The sequence below is a fragment of the Symphalangus syndactylus genome, chromosome 10, assembly GCF_028878055.3.
Source record: "Symphalangus syndactylus isolate Jambi chromosome 10, NHGRI_mSymSyn1-v2.1_pri, whole genome shotgun sequence".
In the NCBI taxonomy this organism is placed as follows: domain Eukaryota; kingdom Metazoa; phylum Chordata; class Mammalia; order Primates; family Hylobatidae; genus Symphalangus; species Symphalangus syndactylus.
The window spans coordinates 32,675,822-32,687,094 of record NC_072432.2 but is presented as its reverse complement, the minus strand read 5'-3'; the positions used below and the strand labels follow the sequence as shown (position 1 = coordinate 32,687,094).

At 36.7% G+C, this 11,273-nt stretch overlaps 1 protein-coding gene across 4 annotated transcripts in view; it reads left to right on the top strand.

Annotated features, from left to right (window-relative positions):
* Window positions 1-4: 4 nt before the first annotated feature.
* Window positions 5-11,273, top strand: part of GSTCD (glutathione S-transferase C-terminal domain containing) — a 134,941-nt gene continuing 123,672 nt past the window's right edge. Inside the window, exons 1-3 of one of the 4 annotated variants that reach the window (XM_055296824.2) lie at window positions 5-258; window positions 9,011-9,457; window positions 10,479-10,946. In XM_055296824.2, the coding sequence (XP_055152799.1) occupies window positions 9,032-9,457; window positions 10,479-10,946 (894 nt within the window). In that variant the 5' untranslated portion in view covers window positions 5-258; window positions 9,011-9,031. The remainder of the gene's footprint in view (window positions 259-9,010; window positions 9,458-10,478; window positions 10,947-11,273) is intronic. The other 3 variants (XM_063611126.1, XM_063611125.1, XM_055296829.2) reach the window with 3 other exon arrangements.

Genomic DNA, 11,273 nt, shown 5'->3' with positions numbered 1-11,273 from the left:
TGGCAGTGCGACAGTGGGAAGTGACGTTATTTCCCTTTTTCCGGTCCGCCGGATTATGAATGACGGCTGGCGCGAGTATTTTCCAGATAAACTGGCTGTCGTTTTTCTCCTGGCCTCTGTGGAAGCGAGTGGTCTGCAGGCAGCAGCTCCCAGAGGCAGCCTTGGAATTCCAGCGCGGGCTGGGCGGGAAGGCGCAGGCGGCCCAGGTCGCCGACACGCTCACGCACCCTCCCTGCCTGGCCGCGCCTCTGCGACCAGGTAAAGAGGGCGCTCGGGCCGCCGGCTTCTCAGCCTCCGCGACCCCCTAAAAACCGCTCTTTTTTTCGGGGGTCTACAGGGCTGAGGATGCGGGGGAAGGGTGGGAAGGACAAGGGCGTGGTATCGTCGTCCTGATTTTTCTCCAGCCCTGGGGCCGCCTCAAACTCCTTTTTGGCCACTCCTGCTGAAGGTGCGGGTTGAGGGCTCTGGGCTCCTCAGTAGTACGCGTTTCCCAGTTTCCCCCTAGCCAGTCCCTCATGTCTTCCTCTGCTGATGGAGAAATGGGGCATCTTCCAGTTGGAGGCGTTGGTTGGGCTGGTTTCATGTTTGGTGTTAAGTGTTACTTCAAGACCTCTTGGGTCACACTAACTTCTCTCTTTGGCATTGAGTTTTCCATTCCAGCCCTTCCTGATTACAGAAAGCAGTTCTATGTGAATACTACTTAACATTTACTCCAAAGGACTTGCTTCATTTGGGGTCATTTGCTTATGTTTTGTCATCACAGCAGTATCTTCGGTTTTTAACTTCTATAGAAAGTTTAATTTGCATGAAAGTTGCTTTGGCTTCAAAAACGTTTGCTAATACACGTACTTCCCATCCCAACTTTCTACCTGGTTTTGGGATTAGATGACTTGTTTTTTTCCCCTTTATTCTTAATGCCAGGATCCCATTCCTTGTCATAAATTCTTGAATATCAAGAAAATGCCAGCTTTAGTAATATATTGTGTGCTACATTATTGATAAAGAAGGTGGTGTATTTCAATTTTATCTAAGCTTATCTGTAAAAACAGTGTTTACAGGAGAAAATGCAAAAGCTAGCAAGAAATAGTGATGTGATAATTTTAAACATGTAAACATGGTCATTTAAATCCATGATAATAAACTGTTATAACACAACTAAGTGATTCGCTGTCATATTTAATAAACATTAAGCTATGTGGGTGTTTTTTTTTTTCTTGTTTTTAACTGCCTGATGGGGAGCATACACCACTGAGAGGATTGCTTTAAGCATACTCATTACTAAAAATTGTATTTGTATTACACCTGAAGGTATCGTTTTGTGAGGTCTCACTTCAAAAATAAGACTGAAAATGTCAATGAGATTTGAGAATCATCATTTCTTTTTATTTTATATATTTTGCACTTCTACGTGTTTTTGCTTTAATTTAAACAGCTTAAACTTGAGCTTCGGTAGTAGTGGGCCCATCAAGTTGTTTTTTTTTTTTTTTTGAGCCGGAGTCTTGCTCAGTCGCCTGGGGATGGATTGCAATGGCAACATCCGCCTCCCGGGCTCAAGCAATTCTCCTGCCTCAGCCTCCCGAGTAGTTGGGATTACAGGCGCCCACCATCGCACTTGGCTCCTTTTTTTTTTTTTTTTTTTTTTCAGTTGAGGAGGGGTTTCACCATGTTGGCCAGGCTGGTCTCAAACTCCTGACCTCAAATGATCCGCCCGCCTCGGCCTCCCAAAGTGCTGGGATTACAGGCGTGAGCCACCGCGCCCGGCCTGTTTTTGTTTTTTTAAACTTGTTTTACTTGTAGCTTTTGTATCATCATCTGTGACTTTTAAATAAAAATAAATACTGGGTATTCAATTAGCTTTTCTAACAGAATAAATACTGAATATCCAATTAGCCTTTCTAATAGCAACAATTTAGCAGGCCTCAAAATTAACAAATTCTAGAGCCAGCTAATACATCTGTAGTATACACAGTTCCCTAGTATGTGTTTTTTTTTTTTTTAATTCTAGGGTATTTAATGTAGCTTATGGAATTCTGTTATGCAGAATATTGGAATACTTGGAATGCAGATATTTAAACCATTTAGATTAAAACAAGCACAGGTATTGTTTGCTGTGAAAATTCAGTAATTTTATTTCATAGTTGGTAACATGTTAGCCATTTGCACTGTCAATCACTGTTAATTATGAGGTCGGGTTTAGCTAAAGGCATTATGACTCCATGGCAACAGAGATTCCCTGATTCTCCAGAGAGAAGATTACACACTTCGTTTGTGGCTAAGGTTACGGTAAGCTTTTCACTTAAAAACTTTTCCTACTTCTTTACCAGATAAGAAAACAGCTAATTTTAATCACTGGCTTTTGTTCTCTAGGACTTAACTGCATCCCATATTACATATTTAATGAGCTTGAAAAAATCTCAGTTTTTTTCTTATCTTTTTTGACCCTAAATATTTAAGGTAATTGGCTGCTATCTATCTATTGAGGGGCAAGTTTTTTTTGTTTTGTTTTGTTTTGGTTAAATCTATATTATTGTAATAAAATAGGGTACAATTTTCAACCAAATAGTGTTTTATGAAAAGCATAAAACACAAGCTAAGTTATAAAATTCAAAATGTTGAACATATGATGTAGGAGAGAATTTAAGCAGGTTTAGATTTTAATCTTTAAGAAAAGTATTTGTGATTTTTCATACTTATAAACTGTGTTGAACTTCTTATTTTGTACAAAAGGTTAATATGCACATGGATTAAGGGTTTCACATTTATATTTTACCATTTCATGATTCCCTGGCTTTTAGCCTCAATAACAAATATGTTTTTTCAGTATTTGGTTGGGAAAAGCTTTTCAATCTATATAAATCCTTTACCTTTCATGGAAAGAAGCTTGAAAATATAAACCATAATTTGGGTTTTGCCCATCAAGGTTTGCATATTTTAATAGTGCCAATTGGTAAGGAATTTGGTTATAAATTATAAAGAAATAATAGTAGCTAGTATTTATTTAAGGACTTAATATGTGACAAGCTTTGTTCTGTATAGCACACTACATGGTAGGTACAGTTATTATTGTCTCCATTTTATTATATAAGTGAGGAAACAGATATGCAGAAAAGTTTTTTGTAGCTACTAAGAATCAGAACCAGTATATTTGCACCCAGGTAGTCTGGCTCAACAGTCTCGGCTCTAATCTATTACTTTATAATTCTTGTTTTATAAATATTCTCGCTAGGCACATGTATGGAATCTAGTTAAGATTCTTAGTTCCTTTGCCCTGGATATAAGTATACATAAAAACTTCTGTGCTTGCTTTATTTATGAGTTTGGTTAGATTCCATTTATACTTTTCCCAGTTCACCTCACAAAGGTGATCTTATTTCTTCATTTTAATTTATGCTTAGTTGGTCCTTAAAATAGAGTTATTAATTTGGAAAAGAAAGAATGGTATCATGAAGAATGAGATTCATGTTGTACCAAGACTAAAGTTATTAATAATACTCTCAGACAGTGATTTCTGACATTCATGTATATACATTCATTCCTTGAACTAAAGCTTGAGTTCATTAAGCACTGGAGATATTATAGTGTTAGGTGATAAGAGCTATGAAGAAAAAGGGAAGCTAGGTAAGAGGCTAGGGAGTGCTTTTTCAATTCAGGCAGTCAGGAGAGGCTGTTCTGAGTTAATATTTATGCAGAAAAATCAATGAAATGAGGGAGCAAGCCATGTGAATCTCTTGGAGAAAAGCATTCTAGGCAAAGCAATAGCAAGTACAATATTCTCAAGTGGGAGCATTTCTGGCACCTTCCAAAAACAGCAAGGACAACTATGGCTGGAAGGGAGTGAAGAAGGATAAGAGATGAGGTCAGAAAGCGATAGCTAGGGTCACAGTAGGCCTATAGGCCATAATAGGAAATTTGGATTTTATTCTGAGTGTGCTGAAGAGCCATTGGATGGTTTTGAGCAGGAGACATCTGATTTATGTTTTTAAGGATCACCTTGTTGTTGGAGAATGGACTGTTTTATGGAGAGTGGAGGAAAATAGTTAATAGGCTTTTGCAGTAGTCCTTGTAAGCACTGGCGATGACTTAGATTAAGGTGGTAGTGGTAGAGGTGCTGAGGAGTTGGATTTAGCATATACTTCGAAGGTAGAGATGGCAGGGAATGAGAGAGAAAAAAAGAAGTTGAGTGGGACTTTTGAGTTTTTGGCCTGAGCATCTGGGTGATTGGTGTTGCCATTTTACTAGGAAGTAGAACGCTAAGGGAAGGGGAGCAGGTTTAGAAAAACATCCACATGGAGATGTCAAGTAGAATACAGGAGTCTGGAGTTAGGGGGGGGATATATGGGTGGGATGTACATGTAAGAGTCAGATCATATTTAAAGCTATGGCACCGGAGATCACCCAGAACAGTGCTGTCATATTGTGAGTTGTGCCCCATTAATGAGTCAGGAAATCAATGTCATGAGTAACAACCAGCATTTAAAAAAAGAAGCACAGAGTAAAAAATATCAGATTTATCCCATATAGTAGGATAACTATTGCTTCATGACATTTTTGTTTCCATTTTATTCAGTGTATTGTGTGTTACATTATAAGATATATACCTAATTGTGTGGCATGCTCAAAAGTTTGAAAGCCAGTATTCGAAGGATGGAGTGTGGATTGAGAAGAGGGCAAAACACTGAGCTGTGGGTGACTGAGACATTTGCAGAGTGGCCAATGAAAGGAATCAGAAAAGAATTGCCAAAGAATTTAATCCAGTGCAGAAACTTGTCAAATAACCCAGCCTTTGGAATGGAAGTTTATATCAAGGATTACTGAGACCAGCATACTTGCTTAGAATAACATAATATCTGACGATTTTCACTTTGGTAAAATTGCTTCAATTTATGAAATTTTATTTATAAATAGTACTATTATATTAGAACAATACCTATTCTTAAATGTCTCTAAATAAGATCTTTTATAAATTTAAGTAATACTTTTGGACTGATGTACAATTCTCATCTCTATAATGGAAATAAAATACTTTTAAGGATTGTGAGCATTAGAAGTGATGCACATGTTCTGTGTGCTCAGCACATAGTAGGTGGACAATAAAATGTGTGTAATATTTAAAACTTTATTTGCCTAACGTTTGTTGAGCTCCTATCAAATTGTAGTCACAAAGATAACTTATTTGAAAAAACAAAAACCAAAACACGGGTTAATAATTTGCAGCAGTTATGCACTTTTTGGCCTTCATTATATAATATATAATTTATCTAATATATAATGTTATACATAATGCCATAGATCTTGACTTGAATTTTGATCACAAAGTTTTCAAGCTTTGGTTTTTCTGGACTGTGGAGAAGTATGCTTGTTTTTAATATGTTTACTGTTTATCTCATTCTCTGTGTTTTATCAAGGCTAAGATACATTCATTAGAAAGAAAGTGCAAAAAAAAAAAAACAGATCTGAATGCCTAAATATTAAACCTATGACTAGTTCCACCATTTAAAAATATATTAGAACATTCATGAGTAATAGAATCAAAGACATAATCTTTTCTTTTTACCTATTTATTCATTCGGCAAGATTATCAAGCAAATTGGCACGTCCAGGAAAGAGATGCACACTCTATTTAATATCCTAAAGTTTGTGGTTTTGTCTGCTACTTTCTCACTCCCTCTCTGCAGAGTGGCACCTGTCAAAGCTGAGAAAGAGTAAATTACTCTATTTCTGTGTTTGGCAGGAATGTAATATGGAGTAACAAGAGCTATGCCCCAGAAGCCCTAGAGACAGAAGTTGATTCTGTAGTACCTACCTTCTTAAAGCTCATGACAGAAAATTAATGAACTAAGGCCTTCTCAAGCTAGAAAAGAAAAAAGAGGAAGGATTTTTTTTTTTTTTTTTTGCCTGTGATATTTGCATACTTGGAGCAAATACTGGTTTTACTCTCTAAAAAGCCACAGTGCAAGCCAAAAACATCACATTTGTACAGATTTACTAAATATTTAATATTTAGTTTAAAAATTACATTAGTACATAATATGGAGACATTATTCAAGGAGAGTAATTTTTTTTTTTTTTTGCTCTAAGATCATTAAGTAACATTTTTAATCTCCCAGGGGAAAAACCAACATCTATATTAAAAAATATACGTTAAGAATCAACAGTACTTTGTTGCATTTTCTCTCAGGCATCTCATTAATTTTTAGATATCACCATGGGCAGGTTATTGCTATTCTGTTTTGCTGACATTTAGCATTTTATTAAGTGCTAACAGTGAGAAGAGTTTATAGAATATGTCTGAAACCCTATTTTCATATTCTTATGTGCCTTGCAACGTGGCAAATATCGGCATACTTTTAAAAAATATATTTCTACATATCTTAAAAGCTATTAAATAGCATGGTTTTGTTTCCAGTTTTTAAAAAGTGTTAGGATGAGCCTCATAATTACTATTTTTTAGACTGTTGGGCAAATGATGAAATCAGTCATGTTTTCTTTCAAATCTGCTTTCTTGAAACACTTAGGGGTCAGTCTTCTTTTTACTCTCCTACTGTCAGGAGAGTGAGTCCAGAGCAAACTCCTCAAAAAGACTGTTAATTCCTGGAAAGTGTGGTTGGTTCTTTTTGCCCTAGTGTTGTTACAGATCTCACTTTGTTTGACTGTTTTTAACGACTTATAGCATAAAGGTGTTATATTAATAATGAAAATATTTCCAGAGCTCTGTTCAGCTTTATAAAAAAAAAAAAACCCTGTGAACTCTGATCTTTAATAAATACCTTTTTGTTTTAAAATTATCTCTCGGTGACAAAACCTCATTTAAAAAAAATAAGCTCAGGGAGAAAATGGCATCTGTAAGTTAAAAAGTTGTTGCTTTTACAGTATATAAAATAATTTTCCCCCAGATAATCTTTTAAGAAGTAACAAATCATGGTATGTATCTGTTATATTTTAATAGAAGAAATATAAAATAAAGCAGTAGTGATTATTTGTATTATTAAGAAACTTTCTAAGATAATACTTTACTAACTATATTTATTTTTTATAATGGATTATAAGTTCTTTAATTTTAAAAAATGAAGAACTAAGAAGCTTAAAGTGTTTAGGTCTTGTTTCAGATTTTTTTAAAAAAGGAATTTAAAATATTAAAATTTATTATGATGAAGGTTTTCTAAAATTAAGTGTACACTAACATTTTGAATACACTTACAAGAGATGCATGTGTACTTTTTAAAAGCCTTTAAAGTAATTTTCCTTCTAATATGTCATGTTTCTGGTACGCATTTCCATGGTGAATGCTTTTAAAGAGTGCCATCTAGTGTCAGTTTTGGAATTGTAATTTATGGATTAGAACATTGGGAATTTTTGACCCAGGAAATGTATAAACATAAAAAGACAGGACAATCGATAAAAATCTTAAGGAATATGACTTGAAAATAGCCATGAAGAATCTGACCTCAAGACTGTGTGTGTTTGCACCTTTAACCAGTGTGTATATTTATCTCTGCTTTCATTTGTCAAATACTGCTTGCTTATATATATAATAAGCCTATAAAGCCGTGAACAAAAAATTTTTACTCATGGAACATTCTAGTTGGAGGAGACAAATAATAAATCACCATAGCAATAAGCACTATGGAGAAAAAACATAGATGGAGATAGGTTTTTTTCCAGGGAGTGTGGGGATTGGGGTTTGTGATTTAAATTGAGTAGTCAGGGAGGATCTCAGTAAGAAGTTGCCATTGAATAAATAAATACCTGAAGGAAGTGAGGAAGTGTTCTAGGTACTGGAAACACCAAGTGCAAAGGCCCTGATGTGGGAATGTACCTAGTGTTTTAGCAAGGGTCCCCAACCCCTGGGCCCAGGACTGGTACCCTTCTGTGGCCTGTTAGGAACCCCACCTCAAAGTGGGAGGTGAGTGGCAGGTGAGCCAGCATTACTGCCTGAATGGCGCCTCCTGTCAGATCAGCAGCGGCATCAGATTCTCATAGGAGCTCCAACCCTCTTAACTGCACGTAGGAGGGATCTAGGTTGCACGCTCCTTATGATAATCTAATGCCTGATGATCTGAGGTGAAACAGTTTCATCCAGAAACCATCCCCATCCCCCCACCAACCTCCCATGGAAGAATTATCTTTCATGAAACTGGTCCGTGGTGCCAAGAATGTTGGAGATGGCTGTTTTAGAGGAATAACAATCTACTTTGGCTGGGGCAGTGAGCAATGAAGACAGTTAATGAGACAAACTCAGAGACATAAAGGAGGACTCGATCAAGGAGATTTTCGTAGGCTGTTGCAGAAACTTTGGCTTTTTTCTAAGGGGGATGGGAAGACCTTGGAGGGTTTGGTTATGGGGGTGTGAAGGAACAGAATGGTGTAACCTGAGATGGGAAGGCACATAAGGAGCAGGTTTGAGGGGTGGGAGAGAATAAGGAACTGGATTTTGGACATGTTAACTTTAAGATATCTCAGCTATCAGTATCCATGTTATGGGGAAATTTAAATATTTTTATATTATCATTCAGCACTCAGCAGCTATCACTTACTTGAGGAGAATCCACTTCTCCTGAGAGAACGAATATCCCCTCCCTATTATTTTGTAGGGTCATAAAAAAGAAGCAGTATGGAAGGACCAGCACTGTCAAAACTTCTCAAGGATATTATCCCCAGACAGCTCTCAGTATTTTTAGTTAATTTATTTCCCCTTCTATTTATCTCCTGTTCTCACCTATAGTGAGACCCGAAAGTACTTGACTGGGAGGGCTCTATTGCAAAGCACTGGGGTTTGCTCATTTTAAAGAAGCTGGGTATAAATTTTCCTCTAATGCTAGTTAACTGCACAAGGTGGCATTTTTTTCTTTTGGAAGTCATTTAGTCAGTCTTCAGAAACAAGCCTTATAGCATTATTATCTACTGCAAATTTTTACTGATTTCTAGAACAGGCTTTTGAAACATTCATCTTTTATTTTAGCTTCTAAATGATTATATTCTAAGACCATAATCACTTCAATTTTTACTTTAGGTGACCCAATGAAAGAAGAAAATGAAAGCCATAAAGAAAAGTCTTACAGAAGAAGAATACCTATACCTGGACTTTTCTCACCAAACAAAAGGATGCATCTTTCCTCTTCATACATCTGTAACTTTATTTCTGTTATCTTACTGTGACTGTAAAATCTTTAAAATTTGCTTAGTTGTCACCAAAGAAGTGAGTACAGATAGTTCACTACTAAGAGATGATCTGATCCAGGATATTGAAATACAGATTATTTCAAGGCAGGAGCTCCCACCAATAGTCCAGAATTGCTGTTTGCCTGCAGTAGTAGAACGATCAGACAATTTTTGTAGAGCAGGACTTGCTGTTGTATTGAGACACATAATCCAGAAATCCTATGAAGCAGACCCCTTAAAGAAGGAACTTTTGGAACTTCTGGGCTTTAAAAAGACTTGCTTGAAAGCCTGTGCTGAAGTAAGTATAATGTCTCTTTTCTGTTATTTGAAGCTACACAGTGATAATGTAATTACTTGACCATTTAATATTTTAACTTCCTATTAGGAATAAAAGTTTATTTATTTAAAAAAAACTCCAGTAACCAATGAAATAAAATAACCCTTTGATATAGTTTCAATATTTATCCCCTCCAAATTTCATGTTGAAATGTGATCCCCAATGTTGTTGGAGGTGGGACCTGGTAGGAGGTGTTTGGGTCATGGGGGCAGATGCCTCATAAATGGCTTGGTGCTCTTGCTGGGGTAATGAGTGAGTTCTTGCTCTATTAGTTCATGAGAGATCTAGCTGTTGAAAAGTGCCTGGTACCTCTTCCTTGCTCTCTCTTGCACCCTCTCTCCCCATGTGACACGCCTGCTCTCCCTTTGCCTTCTACCATGACTAAAAGCTTCCTGAGGTCCTGATCAGAAGCAGATACTTCTTGTATAGCCTGCAGAACCATGAGCCAAATAAACCTCTTTCCTTTATAAATTATTCAGCCTCACCTATTCCTTTACAGCAATGCAAATGGGCTAATACACCCTTTACGTGTGCCAATATTTCAGTGCAGTATTGAAAAATAAGAATTTAAGTCTTAATTTATAAAGTTTGGAGACATTTTTATAAAATAACTTTTTTTTCTTTATTTTAGTTATGTTGATTTTTAAATGGAATGTTTACATATAAATAGGAGCTCAAATAGCAATGCTTTGGAAGCCCTGCTTATTGTGGGGGCTGGGAGGAGGGTAGGACAGGGGAGGTATATTGTAAAGGCTTTGGGAAGTAACGATTTATTTAGTAAGGGGAATACAGGAATGCTAAACTTCCTTTGCTTAGTGTTTTTACTTCTGAAGCACTGTGATGTGTCTCCTGATCCAACATAAAAGCCTAGCCCAGGGATGATTGAACTCAAAACTTATTTCCCGATAAGACAGTTATTTTTTCTCAAGTTATATTGAAATTACAAAATCCTTTGATTTTTTGTTTTGTTTTTGTTTTGTAGGTTAGTCAGTGGACCAGGCTATGTGAACTCACCATCCCTTTGGCTATTGAGAATTTTCTCAGAGACTCTTCTGACCAGCCCCCAACTATACCTATAGAAATACTACAGCTAGAGAAAAAGCTTAGTGAGCCTGTTAGAGTGCATAATGATGATAAACTCCGCAGGCAGAAGCTCAAGCAACAGAAGGCTGATGGAGTTGGGCCTCCCCTTACTAAGGGAAAGGCAAAGAGCAAGGTCCACACACAGGAAACATCTGAAGAGTTGGATTCTTCATTCAAGAGTCTGGAACTGAAAGTGGCATTCTCAAAGCTCACAGTACAGGAAGAACCAGCTACTACCAACAGAGAGCCTTCTCACATCAGAAAAGCAAAAGCCTCCGACCTTCCACCTCTGGAGCATGTGTTTGCAGAAGGGCTTTACTTCACTCTGGCAGATATTGTGCTCTTGCCCTGTATCCATCATTTCTTGGTAAGGTTTCATCTGGACCGTACGCATTACTATGAGTTTCAGTCTATGAAATTGCCTAGGTTTGAATTTCTATTTCTTATCATCAATATGCTGCTAGGAAAGTTATTAATATCTTTCTCCATTTTCTTATCTGTAAAATGGAGATAATAATAGTACCTATCTAAAAGGAAAAATGTAAGGAACAAATTAAAGTTTGTGTGAAGTATGGAGAACAGTGCTTGGCACATAGTAAGCTCTCAATCAGAGTAATTACTATGACTTTTAATGTGAAGTTGCTAAAATGTTAACAATTGTTATTATTAATTTCAAGTTTCTGTTGTGATTACT